Source organism: Tachysurus vachellii, chromosome 12, assembly GCF_030014155.1.
Source record: "Tachysurus vachellii isolate PV-2020 chromosome 12, HZAU_Pvac_v1, whole genome shotgun sequence".
Lineage (NCBI taxonomy): Eukaryota > Metazoa > Chordata > Actinopteri > Siluriformes > Bagridae > Tachysurus > Tachysurus vachellii.
In genome coordinates, this window is record NC_083471.1 from 17,473,309 (window position 1) to 17,493,495 (window position 20,187).

General features: G+C 36.4%; 3 protein-coding genes across 4 annotated transcripts; 2 read left to right on the forward strand and 1 right to left on the reverse strand.

Annotated features, from left to right (window-relative positions):
- Positions 1-651: 651 nt before the first annotated feature.
- inpp5e (inositol polyphosphate-5-phosphatase E) lies at positions 652-6,931 on the forward strand. Its single transcript, XM_060882949.1, has 11 exons — positions 652-763; positions 2,093-2,970; positions 3,634-3,757; positions 3,849-3,946; positions 4,047-4,171; positions 4,309-4,428; positions 4,550-4,657; positions 4,740-4,901; positions 5,077-5,192; positions 5,309-5,445; positions 5,855-6,931. The coding sequence occupies exons 2-11, from the start codon at positions 2,153-2,155 to the stop codon at positions 5,985-5,987; spliced, it is 1,941 nt and encodes a 646-aa protein (XP_060738932.1). The 5' UTR covers positions 652-763; positions 2,093-2,152; the 3' UTR covers positions 5,988-6,931.
- pmpca (peptidase, mitochondrial processing subunit alpha) lies at positions 6,889-13,106 on the reverse strand. 2 transcript variants are annotated; one of them, XM_060882950.1, is made up of 13 exons: positions 13,031-13,106; positions 11,822-12,024; positions 10,816-10,895; positions 10,613-10,695; positions 10,380-10,474; positions 10,195-10,295; positions 9,725-9,988; positions 9,415-9,507; positions 9,221-9,339; positions 8,590-8,680; positions 8,438-8,500; positions 8,213-8,357; positions 6,889-7,898 (listed from the first exon to the last, which is right to left on the reverse strand). In XM_060882950.1, exons 1-13 carry the CDS (start codon positions 13,075-13,077, stop codon positions 7,729-7,731), a joined length of 1,554 nt encoding a protein of 517 aa, XP_060738933.1. In that variant the 5' UTR covers positions 13,078-13,106; the 3' UTR covers positions 6,889-7,728. The 2 variants fall into 2 exon arrangements, with proteins under 2 accessions (XP_060738933.1, XP_060738934.1); XM_060882951.1 differs by lacking the exons at positions 11,822-12,024; positions 13,031-13,106 and having other exon boundaries at positions 10,380-10,477; positions 10,618-10,695; positions 10,816-10,871.
- A 778-nt stretch (positions 13,107-13,884) lies between these two features.
- On the forward strand, positions 13,885-18,070 carry LOC132855103 (arrestin domain-containing protein 3-like). The gene is made up of 7 exons (XM_060883841.1): positions 13,885-14,247; positions 15,630-15,671; positions 15,878-15,938; positions 16,236-16,383; positions 16,705-16,801; positions 16,916-17,172; positions 17,268-18,070. Exons 1-7 carry the CDS (start codon positions 13,980-13,982, stop codon positions 17,730-17,732), a joined length of 1,338 nt encoding a protein of 445 aa, XP_060739824.1. The 5' UTR covers positions 13,885-13,979; the 3' UTR covers positions 17,733-18,070.
- Positions 18,071-20,187: the final 2,117 nt, after the last annotated feature.

Here is a 20,187-nt window from a genome sequence, read left to right on the forward strand (position 1 = left end):
ATATGATAAACTCATATTTATAGGTTAATAGAAGAATATTTACCACAGAATACAGCAGCACCTCTCTATATACTGAATTACCACCATTTCCCACTCATGATATACACTACAGTGTTGTCCTACACACTGTGACCAAGAACAATTACATTTACATGCACATGTTTCATTGAAATATAAAATGTAAAAGTAACTAATCTAATAAAACTAATCCATAAACTGTAATCTATTCTCTGTATACAACTTTATATAACCTCATTTTACATTGTTTTTGTACCAAATGCACAATACATTTTGGTAATCTATTCAGAATGGTTGTACTAAAATAAAAAAATAAAACCAGAAAAAAATAAATAATACTACAGTGTGTAATATGAACACTGGCAGTGCTGTGGTTATAAATAATGTCTGTCAGATGTTCTCAGACCAAAGGATGGCGTTTGTCAGGGTTGCCATTTATTTCGTGACGCCGCTAAATCATTTATTTTCTGCGCATTTCAGAAATTATATTTTCCTTGAATTTTAATAAATATTGTAGTAATCTATTAGATTTTATACGACCGCATGGACGATTTTTGCTGTTCTTTACTGTATTCGGATTTATAATAATTTAAAAACGTCACCGTATTGTTTTTTTATCGCATTGATCTGGCAACCCGTATATCAGTTCGCGAGCTGTATAATGGCGGCTTCAGTGAGTTGTCGGTTGTCGGGTGTTGCTAAGGAAGTAAAAAAAGTTTGCTGTAATGTGAGGAGCTGCCTAGAGGTAAAGGGATGCACTTTGTTATCGATGGTTTTATTTCCCAGTACACGCGTATTAAACATAGGTTTTTTTAATGCGAATTGTTTTATTTCACACTGTGTTGCTGTGATTGAGAGCCCAAGTACAGACCCAGCGCTGGCGTTAGCGTGCTATGCTAGTTGTGTGTTTATATACACTGAAAATGAGCTAACAAGGCAGCTAACAGTATAAACAAATAGCGACCGTTGTTAATAAAATTATTTGCTTGTGGAGAAAATTATTTTTTTTTAGGAGAAAGGCTATAATCCTTCGGGGTAAATTAGCAGATGCAGAATATTTTGACTTGCTTTATACACACCAATACAGTTATAATTATATCATTTTAAAAAAGTTATGCAAAAATAATTTTTTTGAGATGGTTATTTAGATTATTTTGGACCTGGTTCCAGTTTGTCACTTCTGGCATACGATTTTTTTTCTTGATGACTCAGTTTGTACTATTTATGTGTTTATCCAATAAAATTCCCTCTAAAATGTATACACCTTCCCCAGGATTGGGTCTTGCTCTACAGTTGTAGCTCCTTAACAGCGACTATGGTTTGCTGTTATGGAATTGATTCATTGTGAAAAAATGTGGAATTTGTAAGTAAGCGGTTATGTGAAAGGCAGTTATTCAGAGGAATGTTTTTCCGTCATGGGGCAGTTTAGTGTCCGAATAACTGACCAAGAGTGCTATTCTGCCTTTATACTTTGATGCTTCTCCATCATTAAAACATCTGATGCAATGAATAATTCTGGCTCTCTGTCACTGTCAGCAACACTGATGATTGGCCTGAGGCTCAAACCTGCGTGGCAATAAAAAAAACCCCACAGCATTTAAGTTATTTAAGATATTATCCTCATTGAAGTCAAGTCAGAAATCTAAGTGAGAAATGTTTTTCTGTATCTGCTTTCTGTATCTACATAGAACACATATAAAATTAAATATAACTCCTGTTGTTTAAATCATTTAAGCACTTGAACATGCCTTAACTCTGAGTTCTTATTTCATAAGAAAATATACCAAAATAAAGATTTAATGAATGGCTCTCAAGCTGTTTCATAATAAACCGCCCTTACTGCCCTTAGTTTCGTAATTTAGTAGTGTCCCTGATTAAACTAATCATATTTAGACAACTAGTTGCATTACAAGCTAATACATGTTTTTCTATCTAGCAAACATGATTAATTATCCACATTATTTTGTTTGCAATGGCCTCAAAGACCTGAATTTCAACTCATTATTTAAACTATTGAACATTATATTGTATAGTTCAAAGTTGGGCTAGTAATTTGTGTTTACTGTATTTCCAGAATGTGAACCCTTAAGAATAATGACACTTGTTTGTGTCTGAAAACAAGTGGAAGAGTAGGATGAATAAAAATGAAGACCTCATTGTCCCATTCCAACCTGTTGGATTTCAGTCAGAAGAAGTAGTCTGCAGGAATGATACAGCTAGCTTCAGTATAGAAGTGGCAAATGGCAGTACCAATAAAGAACAGTTCAGTGGCCAGAAGTTATCTAATGAAGTGCTCCAAACCTCTCAAGATGAGCAACAGCAGCAAGACAAACTTGGTCCCTACATGCCTCATCCTCCCTTGCTTCCCAAGCCCCTTGCTATGGCTAAAGGAGGTAGGAATATGTCATTTGAGGAAAAGAAAAAGGGAAGACGACTGAGAAGCAGTCAGGAGAGTCTCACTGACCCAGCCGAAATGACCTCTTCGACCGACTCCCTTAGGGAAGTCTCCACTTTTCCTGCACCAAATAGCCATATGGTTTTAAAGAATGGCCAGAATTCTGGAGGAAGTCATTTTGATCAAGAAGCCTGGCATTCCCCACCATTCCGGGATCGATGTAGCAGCTTCCCTGAGAAGGACAGATGTTCTCCTGGCCAAGACCATCCATCAGGGCAGCATCCAAAACCTTCCAAAATTATTCTTTCCCCACTGCAGCCCACAGGAGCTTTTCCTCCTCTGGAGTACAATATCACCTCTATGTCCTTAAGGACCTCTAATCAGATTGACAGGGATTGCTTGGATTATAGGAATGGGAGCCTGCAAGAGAAGTTGCAAAAGAACCTCAGTGACAGCCAGCTTTGGGACGCCATGGTGTCAGACAACACCTCAGTCAGTTCCATGAAGTCCACTTTCAGCGTGCTTAACCCAATCCGCCCCAAGGATGTGAGAAACAGGTAGAATCCTTTTATTTGTTTGTGTTCTAAATGTAGGCCAAGACCATACTTCAACTGCTTACACTTCTGCATTGTCTGTTCATACAGCTGCCTGATAAGATGCCTTGGTGATATTTGAATGATTTATTTCTATGTAGTTTATCTGTTTTTTGTTGCATGTTCTAGTTTTTTTGTGTTTATTATTGTGCTTTGTCTGGCTCTCTTTTTAGTATGCACTTAATCATGTGGTTTATCACTTCATTTGGCATGTCACACTGTTTGGTAGTATTAATAAATGTTTCAGGTATGAACCAGATTTTGCAAGTCAAGAAAGAATAAAGAAGATATAAATGTGATTGCTATAAATTATTACTTTTTGCAACAAATTGCTTTCATTTTTAAATGAATTTAGTTCCATTATAGGAGAGAGAGAGAGAGAGAGAGAGAGAGAGAGAGAGATGTAAAGCAAATGACTGAAAAGTGAATTGGGGTGAAGGGGATTAGGGCTGGATCAGTGAAACACTTGTTCAGCACTCATTCATCATGTAGAATGGGATTTTGCAGTGAACCGGCTATTGACAGGTCTTGACTTTCTTGTCTTGAGAGTTTAACTAAATTTGAATCTGTTAAGCTAGAAGTGAAATCTCTTTGTTAAATATATTAACATACACATACTGTTTAAAGGAGCTTTTTGGAAGGCAGCGTGCTGGGCAATGGAGCCTTACTTGGGGCTGAAGAGCTGGACCGGTACTTTCCCAGCAGGCAAATTGGGATTTACATTGCTACTTGGAACATGCAGGGAGAGAAAGTGAGTTAGAACTGAAGTATTCCGAGACAAAAGATCCTATATTATTGGCATGCAAGATATGTTGTATTTTAATGGTGAATATTGTATGCAGGGGCTTCCAAACAACCTAGACGACCTGTTGCTTCCAACAGACACTGATTTTGCACAAGACTTCTATATTATCGGGGTCCAAGAAGGATGCCCTGATAGGTAGGATGTTTGCTGTGTCTGTCTGTGTTTCTTGCTTCATCTCAGACACGTCTTGTCTTTTGTTAATCATTTTGTCAATCAACATTTTGTGTATCTATAGGAAGGAGTGGGAGATCCGTCTGCAGGAAACTCTTGGCCCGTACTATGTGATGCTGTATGCAGCTGCACATGGAGTGCTCTATCTCACCATCTTTATACGCAGGGACCTCATATGGTTCTGTTCTGGTGAGCCTGTCATCTTGTAGAATTGTTATTTTCCTACATTATTGGATTACATAGCATAAAATGATGTTGTGCTTGGTTGATTTTGTACTTCTCCAGACTGAGCTGATCAAACCCATTGTGTTGACTTCTTTTTGTAGAGGTGGAGCATGCTACCGTCACCACTCGGATCATCTCGCAGATTAAGACCAAAGGGGCAGTGGGCATTGGCTTCACTTTCTTTGGGACATCTTTTCTTTTCATCACATCTCATTTTACATGTATGTTAGACGTGTAATTGTCTCAATAGAAATGTATATTCACAGTATGTTTATGTGCATGGTAAGACAATTTATTGTTAATATGCAACCATTTAACATTTGGGTATAATTTCTATTTTAGCGGGAGATTCCAAAGTCTATGAAAGGATACTGGACTACAATAAGATAATAGAAGCTTTAGCTCTTCCCAGATGCCTTCCTGACACCAACCCGTACCGATCTATTGCCTGTGAGTTTCCTTTTGATCAACCACAAACTTAAGCATCATACGTTCAACATCATCATAAAGGACTCAATTACTTTGTTCTCAGCGGACGTGACCACCAGATTCGATGAAGTCTTCTGGTTTGGGGATTTTAACTTCCGCCTTAATCAGGACAGGGGAAGAGTGGAGGGTATTTTGAAGCAACTTACTGGGAAAAACATGGACACCCTCCTCCAGCATGATCAGCTGTACAAAGAAATGAAAGAAGGTTAGTCTGAGCTAGTAGTCTGAGTGTAGATTTTTCTGCAAAACCAGTTTTTGGCCTTAATAAGCTTCCTTTATGGGGTAATTCTTTGAGAATATTCAGTATAGTATTGCATTTTATGTAAGACTGAATCCTGATGGCTCAAGAAGAATATATAACCATTAATTCCTGCTCACAGGTTCCATCTTTAAAGGATTTCAGGAAGCCACTATCCACTTCACCCCCACGTACAAGTTTGACATTGGCTGTGATGTTTATGACACAACACCCAAGCAGAGAACACCATCATACACAGTGAGAGAACTTCTTCAGCTCCTTTTAAATTGTGTGGATTCAGTTTAAATCGTGTCAATGTTGGTAAACCCTAAACTATAAAAATGAACTAAACTATGAAAATCTTTATGTTGCAGGATCGAATCCTTTTTAGGAGTAGACAAGTAGATGATATCAAAGTGGTTAAGTATACATCCTGCTCATCTATCAAGACCTCAGATCACCGTCCTGTCATTGGAATGTTCCAGGTCAAACTCCGTCCTGGTAGAGACAAGTAAGGAAGCATTTTATGCAATGGATTGTGTGCAGCTGAGGGGACAGTTTATAATGCTTATAGATTATAGTCACAAATTTACCCAGTCTTACAATGGAATGAACCTCTCCATTTTATTCATTCCAGACTATTTTTTACATTTAAATATAGAAACAAGCTCATAAACAATCTATCTTCTCAGCTCAGCCCCTTTTCCTAAAGGGCAAATATATTTTCAGTATAAGGCTTGGGAGGAGATTGGTCAATGTTTTCAATGCATTTGTGAGCATTTTAAAAATTACACACTACTTTAAAATTTAGAGCTTCATAGAATACGTTTAAGATGGTGTGAATGTTTGCTATAATTTATTCACCACTGTTGGGAGGTTATTATTACGTTCGTGCTAATTCTCGAGTACCTGCTCTCTAGCATTCCATTGGGAGCTGGCTTGTTTGACCGAGCTGTGTACCTAGAAGGCATCAGGAGAAGGATAACGAGAGAACTGAAGAGGAGGGAGGCCATGAAGAACCAGAGCAACAGCACTGTCTGTTCCATCTCCTGATTCAGGGTCAGCTGGCTTCAGACCGTATCTTCCACATTCTGACCTACTAACTCAGGAAGCTGGACTTTCAGGACCAAAGGGAAGCTCAGAACTATGGGAGAAGTAGCGTTCGAGTCTCTTTATTCAGGAACATTCACAGGAGTTCAAATAGAGGCTGTGCCTTATCGTTCAACATCTCTGGTTAGAGCTGGAAATGTCCACATAAAGCTACATATTCTGTAGATGTGGTGAGCATATAGGGCTGAAACGTAGGGAATGTAAAGATGACCCCTTTATATCTTGTGCACTACAATGTGTTTTTGATATTAGTTTGTCGGCTTATATTTAAGGTCATATGAAATATGTAGATACGCAGATAAATCATTAGCTCAACTAATTTCTTACCAATACTAATTAAGCGAAGTTTTTAAAAATATTTATTTCATAGATCTAGTTCAAATTCAGCCAAAATGACATTACATTATCAAAGTGGTATCTGTAACAATGAAAATGTGTCATGTTTTAGTTAGAGATGGCAGTGATGGGGAAAATCCAACTCGGACTGAACAAAGACTCCTCTTGGACATCTGTCCATTGCCTTAACTTCTAATACAAAATCATTCAGCCTCTTGATGTCAAATGGCCATGCATACAGACCTAAAAACTAAGTAACTGCATTCCTCTTGCATCATGCTTGTGATGGAAAGTGCCTGAGATGATTCCTTATGTTGCTTTTCTAGAACATTCTGTTTCAATCTGTTTAACAGCATGTTTTTGAACGTTTACAGTGTTAAGTAGTTTCATATTAACTTGTCTTTCTTGGTTTACATCTATGGAAATAAAGTTTTACCCACATTTAAAACAGACCAAATAAATAAATAAATATATATACACATACACACACACACAAAAACAAGAATACTCAAGTGTAAACCTCATTTATGAACAAAAACAGACATGGAAAAGCAAGTGGAATTTCACAGTTCAAAGTCAGAGCATTATTAGAATTTGTGAAAAGGAAGATGTTTACATGAGGCAGTCATTTACATAAACATAGTATGACAACTGATACATAGTGTCTGCAGTCATCTGTCAAGAGTCAAGACTATCCATCACACAAGAAATGATGAGAGATGGGCTTTCAATCATAGAAAGACATTGCTCAGAAAGCCTTTAAACCACAGGTTCCAGTCTCACCTCTGGCTTCTCGATTCCCACAGAACAAAATATATTTTGAGTACAATAATGTATACTTTTATTATAAATTTAGAACATTATGCCAGGGCCTCATAATGCCAGTGTTTAACCTGAATATTTGGTTGATGAAAATGTACATTACAGGATTATACATCAGTTATATAATCAATATTCCAGGAAATCATTTGAAAATATAAATCATTTGGACTGGATTCTAATTATTAACTTTTATTAACACTTTGTCCTAATTTGGAAATGTTTGCCAGCAGACTTGACGACTTGCATTTCTTTGTAACAGGGACTGCTTAGAGTCAGTTTTTTGGACATGTTACTTTAGAACCGTCCACCTTTTAGTTTATCTGAACATGATACAGAGCACAAATACACACAATATAAGTGCTAACAAGTTCTTTGAAGATAAAATTTCATTTACATTAAATGCCATGTCTACCACAGTCCCTCAGAACGTCTCCAGAACAGCTCAATAAAAGAGCTCAAGGAAAAGTTTCACTGTAGGTCAGTCTCCATTGTACACAACTGTATAATCGCTACATGTGGTGACGTTCTATCGGAACAGGCGATACATACGGGGCAGACGGCCATCTTTGCTGGACAAAGCAGCCTGGATGTGCTCGTATGACGGCAGGTCGGTCAGATCTCCCAAAGCAGCCACAGCTGGTTTGCTGCGCAGCATCCTCGTGCTGACTCTTTTGATGTCACTGGAGGAAACTTTACCTTAAATTGGAGACAAGATGCAATGTCCATTTTTACAAGCAATATTATATATAATCTTAATCTGGGTGTCCAATCTTAGTGTGGTTCCTGATTAATTGGAATGAACACCTGCACCGCCACCGGCTTTTGTTTCGAATAAGACTGGACGCCCAGATCTAGATTGTCTGTGCATGCAACAAGGGAAAACCATCAGAGCAGACAAAAAAAAAAAAAGCCTTCTATTGTGAAAGAAGACTTCCTCCTTTGTGAAAGCACTGTGGAAATTCAGGCTGCAATTTGCCAGTAAAATGGACTAAAATGCAGTTCGGACTTACTGACAAGATTGCACAGCTCATGAGGCAGCTTCCTGTGGCCTGTGGCCAGAACCTGCCGCCCAACATCCTCAAAGATGACAGGCCTAGACTCCAAATTCATCATCAGCATAGATTTCAGCTGAGTCTTTGCTCTTTCCAGCTCCATCTACAAGCAAGACAATTATTTTGGTTTTAAAAATATGTTCAGAGCTCAACTTGAAATCATCTGTTAATATATAACTGTACCTCTCCTGCTGTAGAACCCATCTGTATGAATTCCCTAGTGATTATCTCCACCATTTCCCGTACCTGAAAGAAAATATATATATTCATGACGAATTAACACTATTAGATGTGGTTTTTTCCTTTGCTGTTTTTTCTCTGTTTTTCTTTTGTACCTGTCTTGGATCTGCACTAGCATGAATGCAAAGCAAGCCACTGTCTTCATAGCTGTGGTGATAGGAGGTAGCGTTGTACATCCAATGATGTCTGCAAAACAACATAATCCATCAGACACCAACTATATTTTTTTATATGCATTGTTAAGGAATAGGGCTTTCATAAATTAAAAAAAAGGAAGAGTAGACTAATAGAATGGTTGCACTTTAAATGTATAAGTATTAAACCTGCAGTGATTAATTACAGAATTTTTTTTTTTTTTTAACCCGTTCAGTCTTTAGAAACTGTTATGGCTTTTGATCATATTTACTCAAAATATGCTGGTCATCTACTACCATACGAAATACAGCTTTTATTTCTAAAGATATTCATGGTTGTTGACCCAAACTAATAGATACAAAATACATAACACACAATCGGTTAAAAACAAGCACAAGCAGGACCTAATAAAAAGTCTTAGGCAAGAAAAGGACTCATGAGCCCCCTTGCCAGACACGGTGGTGAAAATTCTTGAAATCTATCATCTAGTGTGATTCTGGATGTATAACAAGCCTCCCTTTGAGCAATGTTACTATTTCTGTGGTGCAGTTCTCTCTAATGTATCACAGCTATTGAGAAACAGTGCTGTACCTGTTGAGAACGTTCAGGTAGAGGCGGGTAAACATGCCTTTTCCTGGGCCACCTGCTGAGAAGGAGCCTCCTCCTCCCATCATCATGTTGAGGACAGCAAAGGGGATGAAGTCTTCCTCCTGTCAGTGGTGTAAAATCTGTCAGAAGGATACTGGAATAAACAAACCTCCTTGCTGAAGGTGCTGCAAACTCACCAAGAAGGAGCAGCTCTCTAAGCCAATCATAATGTGAGTGAGTTCTGGGATGGGTGTGGGTCCAAGGCTCACATCAGACATGTCCTTCTCCATCTGTATATACAGATGGAAATGTATATTTTGTAATACAAACAGAATAGAATATTTTTCTTCTTTAGATATTTATTTAGTTCATTATGTCAGAATAAATTCAAGTAGAATTTTGTTATGCTGTTGCTTATGTTAGAATAGAATCCAATGGCTTGTTTTTTTAGTCAGTTGTTCTAGTTACCATTTTTGGAGCATTGTCATTGACTGACACTAAACTCACCTTTACAATGCCTCCTGTGTACTGGGCCACAGACCGATCCACATTCACTGGTGTGTTTGTGGCCCAAACTGGCTTCACATCCAGCAGGTACTTCCGAGCACATTCTATTAGCTGCTCGTGCTCGACCCCCACCCCTGCCAGCACCATGCGCTCTGGGCTGTAGTAGCTACGCATGTACGTGTGCAGCAACTTCCTGTCAATCTTGTACACATTCTCCTCTGGGCAGAAACGGGGAAGGCCTACAGTGTTGCCTCGAAATGCTGCCTGCAAACAAAGAGAATTAAACTACTGTAAAGAGGGTGGGTATTTGGGTTGGCATTTGGGTATTGGGATAGAGAGGAAGCTCAGTCTTAGAATAAGTCAAGACTAAAGAGGATTAAATCAATCAAGTAGTAAGCCTAATCGGGGTCACACGAAACAGGACTTAATAAAAAAAATAAATACAATAAAAAAAAGCAGGTTTCACTCACAGCATGAATCATTTCTGTTAACAGAGGCTCAGGATCAGGCCTCATATTTAAATCTTCCAACTCAAACTTTACGGTCATTCGGGTCATCTCCAGCTCTTCATCTGTGATTAAGCATAATGATTAAATACTGCTCAAGGACACATCACAGCTATAGACTCATCCTAACGAGTTTGGTATAATCTTGCCTAATAAACGCGGCTGCAGAACAGCGTCGGCCAACAGGTTAACCACAGTCTCCAGACCCTTGACTTCAGCAGAGACCGCATACATTGTTGTATCCCTAAAATGACAATAAAAGCTATTAAGAATAACTTTTTTTTTTAAGAGTTAAAAATAAAATTAAAAGCAGTCATTCCATCACATACAGAACTAGAAGCGGACTAAAAAAGCAAGAATTAAATGATAAAAATAACAAAACCTGGATGTTTGGCAGTCACAGATTCCACCGTGTTTTTCCAAAGACAGAAGAATTTCATCTTTACTTCCATATTGTGATGTAGACTAAACAAAATAAGAAGACAAAACATTCAACACTGGTGTTTACGTATCATCCTGTATTTAAAAAAAAAAAAAAAAAAAAAAAAAAAGGCAGCACAGTATATAAATGCTTAAGGAACTTACAGAAAATGCAAGCTTTTCCAGAAAGTGTGAAATCCCACTATGATATCTGGCTTCATGCCGGGAACCTGAATTTACCAAAACTGAGAAAAAAAAAAGACATCAGATAATAACCTTTCCAAACCCTTCCTAACCATACTAATAACATGTAAGCTTGTTCTTATCCTGTCCTTTGATACAGCAACAAGCAGACTTTCAAACTGAATAAAATTTTCACCATCAATAATATTTTACAATAATGACATCAATAGATGATGAATGGGGCTGAATAGATAATATTGCACTAACTGTGTAGGAGATACCGTCTTTTTTATACAGTCCCTCCATGTTCACAGGCTCAGAAATTAGCAGTTTAATGGCAAGTTTGGTCTGTTTCCTTGTTATTTCAAATGAAAGACAAAAGTTTCCTAAAAGTTAAGGAGGCTGTCAATTGGATGAAAAAACAAACGACAAAACATTCAGTTCAGCAGAAAGATCCAAAGCAGCTAAAGAGAGAAAATGTAATTTCTTTTTCTCTCTCTTCTGTTTCCATACTTCTGTAAAGCTGCTTTGAGACGATAGAAAATTGTTAAACGCGCCATACAAATCAATTGAATAAACTGAATTGAAAATTGATGTCCATGGGCTCAACTGCTAAGAATTTAAAAACCTTATATTTATTTCAGTTAGTGTCCAGTTAATTTTGAACCAGTGAAAATAGAGCAACTGTGTAAAAAATAGCTGTAATTCCTATACAGTTAATGCAGTATTTTTGTGAACCGAACTGAAAGTCTACAATTCAATCACATATTGATTGCTTCTCTTCAAATATACTTTGGTGGTTTACAGAGACAAAAATATGAAAATTGTGTCACTGTCCAAATACTTATGGACCTGACTGTATGCTTTCTGTGAGAACCATCATAATCATCAGTAAAGGCATCAAAATAATCACAATATACCATATTAAAACACATATGGAACAAAGAAAACAATCACACAATTGTGTATAAATTCACCACAGATTTACCTCCAACTGTGCAAAACTGGCCAAACTTATTTTGTGATGCAACTTTAAGGCCATTCTCTAAAGTGGTTATTTTGGTTTCATATTGTTCATGACCATCAACTGAAGCAAACACAGGCTTGGGAATGCCAGGTAAAGGTGAAGATAGAGAAATATTAGGATAGCCCCTTGCACTGCTGTACTGTCTACATGCAGCAATGCCAAAACTGAAACAGAAAATCAAATTAGCAGTTAGCAAATCAAGATATTGCAATATGATGCTCAACAGACAAAGAAGTGGCAGACATGATTTTTAGTAGTAAAGACTATGAAGTCTATGAAGACAGACAATCATTAACAGACATTAAATAACAGTTTACAGTAGTGATACGATGTAACTAGTGCACAGCTTATATGACCTCACACATTTTTAAATACAACTCTACTTTATAAAATAGGATCAGTTTCTCCTTCGGTCATTTACAAGAGTAAATTCAGACACACATGATTGTAAGGTTAATCTTTTGCAAGTGCGTCTGCCATTATTACAAATTGAGAACATCTTTATGTAGGGTTTCATTTCTTCCACCACATTGAGACATTTCATACATTAAAGCTGTGTGTTAATGTTGGTGATAAACAGTAAATGTTCACTAAGCTTCAGAGAGATTGTTTTTTTTTAACCAAACAGCAGTAACATCATCAACAACAAACAAACCTAGATGCCGTAAACAGTAAAATGTTGGCTGAATATTAATATAAATGTATAATATTATTAGTATTAGTATTATTATAATGCTAAATCAATTACATCACAGGTCCTGGAGATCTCCTGTCCTGCATATTTTGGTGCTTTCTCCCAGCTCTCCTGATGTAACTAATCATCTAATCATCACACCTTCATGTGTGGACCTGGTGGTCATGGAGCAAGGAACAAGGGTTGTGACCCTGTGATCATTCTGACCTAACCATAATCACCCCAATATAAACTGCCTTTAACTATTGACTCCTATTACTAACATTCCTTGTTTTATGACTGGAAGAACTAAAAGCATCACTAAGTAGGTTAATATTAAATATGAGAAATGTGCGCAGTGAAAGCTAAAGGTAAACTAGCCACGGACATTCAACTGAAGTGCACAAATTAACAAGACGGCAAGATCACAATAAACTTACTCTTCTGACAGTAATGCGAATAAACTATGAATGTCACAAATGACAAACAAACGCTACCTCTGTATTCGGCCCCAAGTCCCGAATCTGGACATGTGAAACGCCATGTTGAAATTTCTGTGACCATGAACGTTACCCGGATGTTATTTAATAAACACTTCCTGGAGTCTCTGTTGTTTAAAATACAATTATTGTCTGGAAACATAAATCGCATTTACAAACCAGTGTGAGTTAAACTTTATTAATAGAATAGCATTTAATGACAGTTAGTAGAGATGGGCAGAACAAATGATATAAAATTCAAAATTATATCATTCCTTGTCACAGAATCAGAATCAGCTTTATTAGCCAAGTGTGAACACACACAAGTAATTTGTTGTCGTTTTTAAGGTGTTCTTGGTACATACATACATACATACATACATACATACACACACACACACACACACACACACACACACACACACACATATATATATATATATATATATATATATATATATATATATACACACACACACACATACACACATACATATACATACATACATACGTACACATAGACCTACACACACATACATACACATGTGTGTATATACATATATACATACATACATACATACATACATACATACATACATAAGGTTGGGCATGTGTATATCATTACTAATGTAAATATTAAATATTAAATCTCTGAAATATTAAATGAAAATATTTAATAATTTATCTGTTGAGTCTAATTGACTCTTGTAATTGAGCACTGGTGTAAAATGTTTCATTATTCTTATGATTAGTATGTAATTAATTAATTACATACACTGTATCACTAATACTGTACTATCAAAAGTTAACGAGGAAATGACGTCACTGTTAATTTTAACCCCACAGCTTAGAGAAAGTCCACGCCTCTGACGGGAAATTCCTGTTCAACTACGTGTTGTCACCAGTCCAGTGTTGCTCATGCTCATGTGTTTTAAGCTCTGACAGACTGCAGCCACGGATCAGAACAATGTCTGGAAGTATCAAAACCTTCTCAATACAGTACGACCCGATTAACGAAGGCAACACGTTCACGAGTGGCGACACGATTCATGGGAGACTTATTTTGGAAGTAAACAAAGAGGTACGGATTGACAAACTTTATATAAAGTGTAAAGGGGACGCGAATGTGCAGTGGACCGAGTCAAACAGCAGCAATAACTCGGACGACACCTACAGCGCTCATGAAAGATACTTCAAACTCAAACATATCATTATTTGGGACAAGAATAAGATAGGTAAGGACTATTAACAGTGTCTGGGTATAATCGTAAGTACTAGGTTTTATTTGTATAACACACAGGCTCCTCTTATTTGTTGAAAACAGCCTGGTAGTTATTATAAACAATTCATTTCATTATATATCTCTAGTCAAAACAGCGTGGCAATGATATAATACAGGTTTAAAAGGAAAGTAAAAGAAACACTTTATTTTCCTCCAGTTACTCTTGTCTAAAATAGATTCAGAAAGAAGGAACTGTCACTGTCAGGAGATGTTTTTTTAATGTTATTATTATTTTTTCTTACAGTTTTTTAGCTTTAAATATGTCACTTTTACTTAGAAAGTAGTGTTTATTCATGTTAATGTCATGGAGTCATCTGACTTAAAGTGTATTTAACTAATAAATCATGATTCAGGTTACAATTTTATTTTGATCAAAGGTTTTTCTAGTATGTTTAATGCCTTTCAGACCTCCTGTTGAAACTACAACAACAGTTTTTTAGCCATAAAAGTTTCTCTGTGCCAAGCAATTTTGTGTCATAATTAGTAATACATGTCCCTAACATGAGAAAGTTCTGCTTTAATAAAGTTTTCTTTTGTACATGGTTCAATTAGAGGAAACAGTGATATGAAAACATATGATCAACTTATGTTGGCAAAATGGTTTTATACCTGTTATCAGAGCATTGCCTAAAGGCGTTGTACATTATTCTATACAAATATAACATGCTGTTGGATCCTGTTTGCTTTTATCAGTGTGACTGAGAAAAAAAGTGATACCAAATCTGTGAGTCAGTATATATATATATATATATATATATATATATATATATATATATATATATATATATATATATATATATATATATATACGTGTGTATATATATATATATATATATATATATATATATAAATATAATGAATACAATCCAATTAAATAGACAATGGAGATATTTATTGTATGAAATAAACATTACAGTGCACATAATCCAATGAGACTCTAATATAATATAATAAGAATCTAAAAATATCTAGTCTAATAAGAAAAACACATTATTAAATATAATTAAGAACATTTAAAGTTTTAACAAAAAAAAATTATTGGATAGGATATTTGAACTACAAGAATTAATTATAATATAATATATAATATAAAATAAAATATTAGATGTCTGATTATTGTTATGCCTTCATAAGCACAAGATGTGAAAGTGTTTAAAGAAAGAAGCCCTTCCTGTAAACAGCTCAGAAAATGCAGCCATTGAACTTGAGTTATCTTTGGAATTGTGTGGTGTGTGTTGTTTTTTTAGTGGTATCATTATAGTCGATCTGAGAAACATTAAATAAGAATAAATTAGGTGATATAAAAATTGCTCAATTTCGTCTTTGTCTTTACAGAAGAAAATGGAGCCACACTTGTAACATCAAATGTGGAGAAATGTAAGCATATTCCATTTTATTTGTTTGTTTTTTGCACAGATTCCTGGGTATTGTAAATAGTAATAGTAAATGGTAACGATGCAAATGCAGTAGCTTTATTGGATGATATATATTTAAGTATAAAATCCTTAATTAGTAAATTGTATTTTATTTTAGTTAATGTGATGCCTTCAGTAACTTCATTTTATTTTGGTTTGAATTTACAGACAACAATTTGGTTATGCCAGGATACCATACCTTTCCATTTTCATTTCAGCTTCCTCACAGGTATATACTTCTGGAGATAATATGTCGATAATATAAAATATAGTTTGTTGTTTGACTATAATACTCATGTTAATAGAAAAAAAGATGTTCTAGATCTATGTCTTAATGTCAGTGGATATACACTGATCTGACACACATAATAGGAATATCTGCACACTCATTTATGCAGTCATCCAGCCAATCAGAACAGAGAGCCATGTTTCTCAAAGTATGGTCCCATATGCCACTTCCTGTAGAAAATGTAAAAGATTCAGATGGTAATTACTTTTTTTTATTCTTTTTTATTATGTTTTTTAGGAACAGCCCATCATCCTTTAAAGGATGCCACGGATCAATTGCATATGTCCTTCAGGCCAAACTGAGTAGATCATGGAAAATCCCGCGAATTGTAAAGAAAGAATTCATCTTTGTGTCAAACGTTTATGAAAATAGTTCTCATTTAATGGTATGTGCTTATAATGTTAAATTACATTATATTGAACCAAAGCAGGTCAATGCAGCACAGTGTTTAGCTTATTTGTCTCACAGCTTCAGGATCCTTGCTTCAATACTTCTGGTTTTATTCCTGGAGACTAAATTGCCCCAGATGTATTCCCACCTCACATCCAGTATTACCTGTAAATACTCATCATGTTCATCTTAACCCTGACCAGAATAAAGCAGTTACTGAACATGAATGAATTAAGTGAAATACTGTACAAATAGGCTATCATAAACAGACTAAAGTGTTCTGTGTACTGCCTTTAAATACAATTTTCTTTTATAGAGACCACTTTCTGGGTCAGTAGAAAAAAAGATGAAGGTTTTCACATCTGGAAGTATCTCAATCAGAGCAACTACTGACAAAAAGGGCTACATGCCAGGTAATTTTACATTACACAATGTATGTCATCTGTAACAGGCAAGAGATAATTTAAGCTTTTAACGCCGACTATATTCTATTTTGTTATCTAGTATTTCTTAATTTCTTTTTCCAGGTGAGAGAATCAAGGTTGAAACCCAAATTGAAAACTCTTCATCTCGTGCTCTCAAGCTCAAATTCAAACTTGAACAAAGGCAGACGTTCATCGCTCAATCTAAACAAAACTGTTCGATAAAAGCTATTTTCAAAGCTGTGGAAGATCCCATTCCATCCAGATCCAAGAAAACATTCACCAGTAGACTGAAGATCCCTTTAAACTTGGATCTAACCATCACAAACTGTAAGATTATTAAAGTGGAATACATGCTCAAGGTAATGATGCTGTACTTGATTTTTTGGTACTAATATTTTCAAATATGTGCTTTCTTATTTTATCCATTTATGCTGCATTTCTTTCATATTTTAAGGTGTATTTGGATGTTCCCTACGCTAGAGACCCAGAGATCATATTTCCACTGGTCATTATACAAACAGGCCAGTACTGCATTCCACAGCAAAGTCATGAAGCATCCAATACCAGTCAGAGCAGACGACAATCATTACAGATGGGTTCTACATTACAACCGACACTTGTTCCCTTTCCCCTTGTTCCTGCTGGTGCCTTTGGACCAGCTCCAAATGTATACCCGATTGTATACCCTCAGCCAGCCAATCCGGATGAACCACCACCTTCCTATACAGACATCTTTCCAGACTTAAATGCGTCAGCATCAGGATTCAACACATCTCTATTACCTCCTCCACCATACACCACTATGGATTCTTCACATGCTTTTCAACACCATACACCAGGGTATCCAACACAGGAGTGTCCAAGGGCAGCAGAATACTGGCACAGTCCAGCAAATCCAGAGTCTTATCCTACTAAATAGACTGCATTTCCAGATCTGCATTTTTAGTGCAATACAAAATTATTTTGAAACAAAATGTCAAAGTTGATATGTCAGTGCTTTTTTCAGTTTGGTAGGGTTAAAAGGATTTTTTATTGTTTTTATTGCTATTTTTTATTATTTGTTTTCTAACCTACAGTAATACTGTTTGTTTTTTATGCACTTAATACTGTTTGTATTTTATCATTCAGAGAACTGCATTTTATGATCAACAGTTGATTTTATAAACCAAAATCAAGTATATCTATCGACCTACTGTGTGTGTGTGTGTGTGTGTGTGTGTGTGAGAAAATAAAAGCAGATGAAGATAAAAGAGCAAATGATTTGTTATGTTATCTATTATGGGATAAATAATGGGAGCCACTTACCTACACATAATATGAATCATAATATCATAAAATTATTCAATTGAATTTTTAACTATGCCAAATAAATTTGAGTTCCTGAAAGAATGAGTGGTTGAGGGACATCTGAAAAAAATCAATAATAAAAATGTATATCATTTGCATATAGTGATATTTCATTTTGTGTATTATATATTATTACATTTGATGATATATGTCCTGCCTAATTGTCTGCAAGGGGATCAAAGAATAATGCAAGCAAATTGTTGATAGAGGGCATCATCCAGATAAAGGTGACCCTTGATTTCATTCATTCATTCATTTTCTACCGCTTATCCGAACTACTGGGGTCACGGGGAGCCTGTGCCTATCTCAGGCGTCATCGGGCATCAAGGCAGGATACACCGTGGACGGAGTGCCAACCCATCGCAGGGCACACACACTCTCATTCACACACTAGGGACAATTTTTCCAGAAATGCCAATCAACCTACCATGCATGTCTTTGGACCGGGGGAGGAAACCGGAGTACCCGGAGGAAACCCCCGAGGCACGGGGAGAACATGCAAACTCCACACACACTAGGTGGAGGCGGGACTCGAACCCCGATCCTGGAGGTGTGAGGCGAACGTGCTAACCACTAAGCCACCGTGCTGCCCTGACCCTTGATTTATTAGATATAATTTTGAGTGTATATTGGTTATTATATAAGTAATTTTTTTGTATATTGCTTTTGGAGGAATGGCCAATAAGTCTGCTGATTGACCTGCTGTTGTGGCAGTTGGTTTTGCACTTGGGTTTCCATCATTGAACATTTTGTTGGCTTTGGCATGAAGGAATTAGAGTTAAACCTATAAAGAAAGGTGGGGTGCACGATGTTTGAAAGCCAAAGTTGACATTTGAAATCACCTAAACAAACACGCCCCTAACCCAAATGGGTGTCACCCCTGTTTTGATAGCTCCGCCCCACCCATAAATACGCAACCCAGGCAACTATTATGGTGGAACCTGCTGGGGCAGCAGGCCGAGGGGATATTTTTTATCAATAAAGGAACTCAATGAGTAATACTATGGTAATACAAGTGTGTTTTTGTAGTACTATGTGTTGTACCGTGAAAGGTTTAGCTCCGTTTCACACGGAAGACGACGTTCAACACCTAGAACCTGAGGCAGAGGTAATGGCAGATATCCGTCATGTCAATGTTTCAATCGCTTTCTGCTAATGTCAGACATGTGCACTGAACACTCTCTCCGCTGCATATTGAGAAGACACGCCCCTTTCTGCTCATTGGCTACACGTTTGTTTTGTTTGTCGGCCCGACTCCGTTTTATGAAGCCTCATTTGCCTCAGACTTGTTCATTGAGGACAAATATAATTTTTTTATTCTCACTTTTGATATGTTTGTAAAGCTATTTTGAGAAAATGTCCATTGTTAAAAGCACTATACAAAGAAAATTAAACTAAATCGAAATAGTTTCATTCAAGCATATCCTAGGCCTTCTCAGAATCTGAATGAAAAGTTGCAGCTACAGTGTTAGAATACTCTGAAATATCAGATGCCTTGTTTTTTTTCCACAACCACATTTATTTTTGATCGGTCTCTGCACTCCACCAAAAAGAATGTCCAAAACTGACATTCAGAAATTGTGTAAGATTTAGAGACAAGTTAAAATCAAATGAATATGAATACGTCCTTAATTTTCTGATTATTTTTTAATTCTTGTCATGGTAGCATTGTGTACAGCACAGAACAACACTAGCCGTCAGTCCCAGCACATCACATGATCTGTTTTCTGTTTCATCTAATTAGTGTCAGTATTTAAAATGTATCTTGTGTGTACATTTACACACTGATGATATTAATGATAATATGCATAAATCTAGTGTACCTGCCTGTGAAGACTTCATTTTTTCTTTAGAAGTATAAACCAACATGAGGACTAGAGAGCTGTCCCTGGGAGATTTGTGAAGAAAAACCTCAAAACAACTGTCAATGACATTACCAACAACAACCACACAGGGCATGGCTAAAGTCTTAAACTGTTCAGAAAAAAAAATATAGATGCCATTACAGAAAATGCAAGCCACTCATC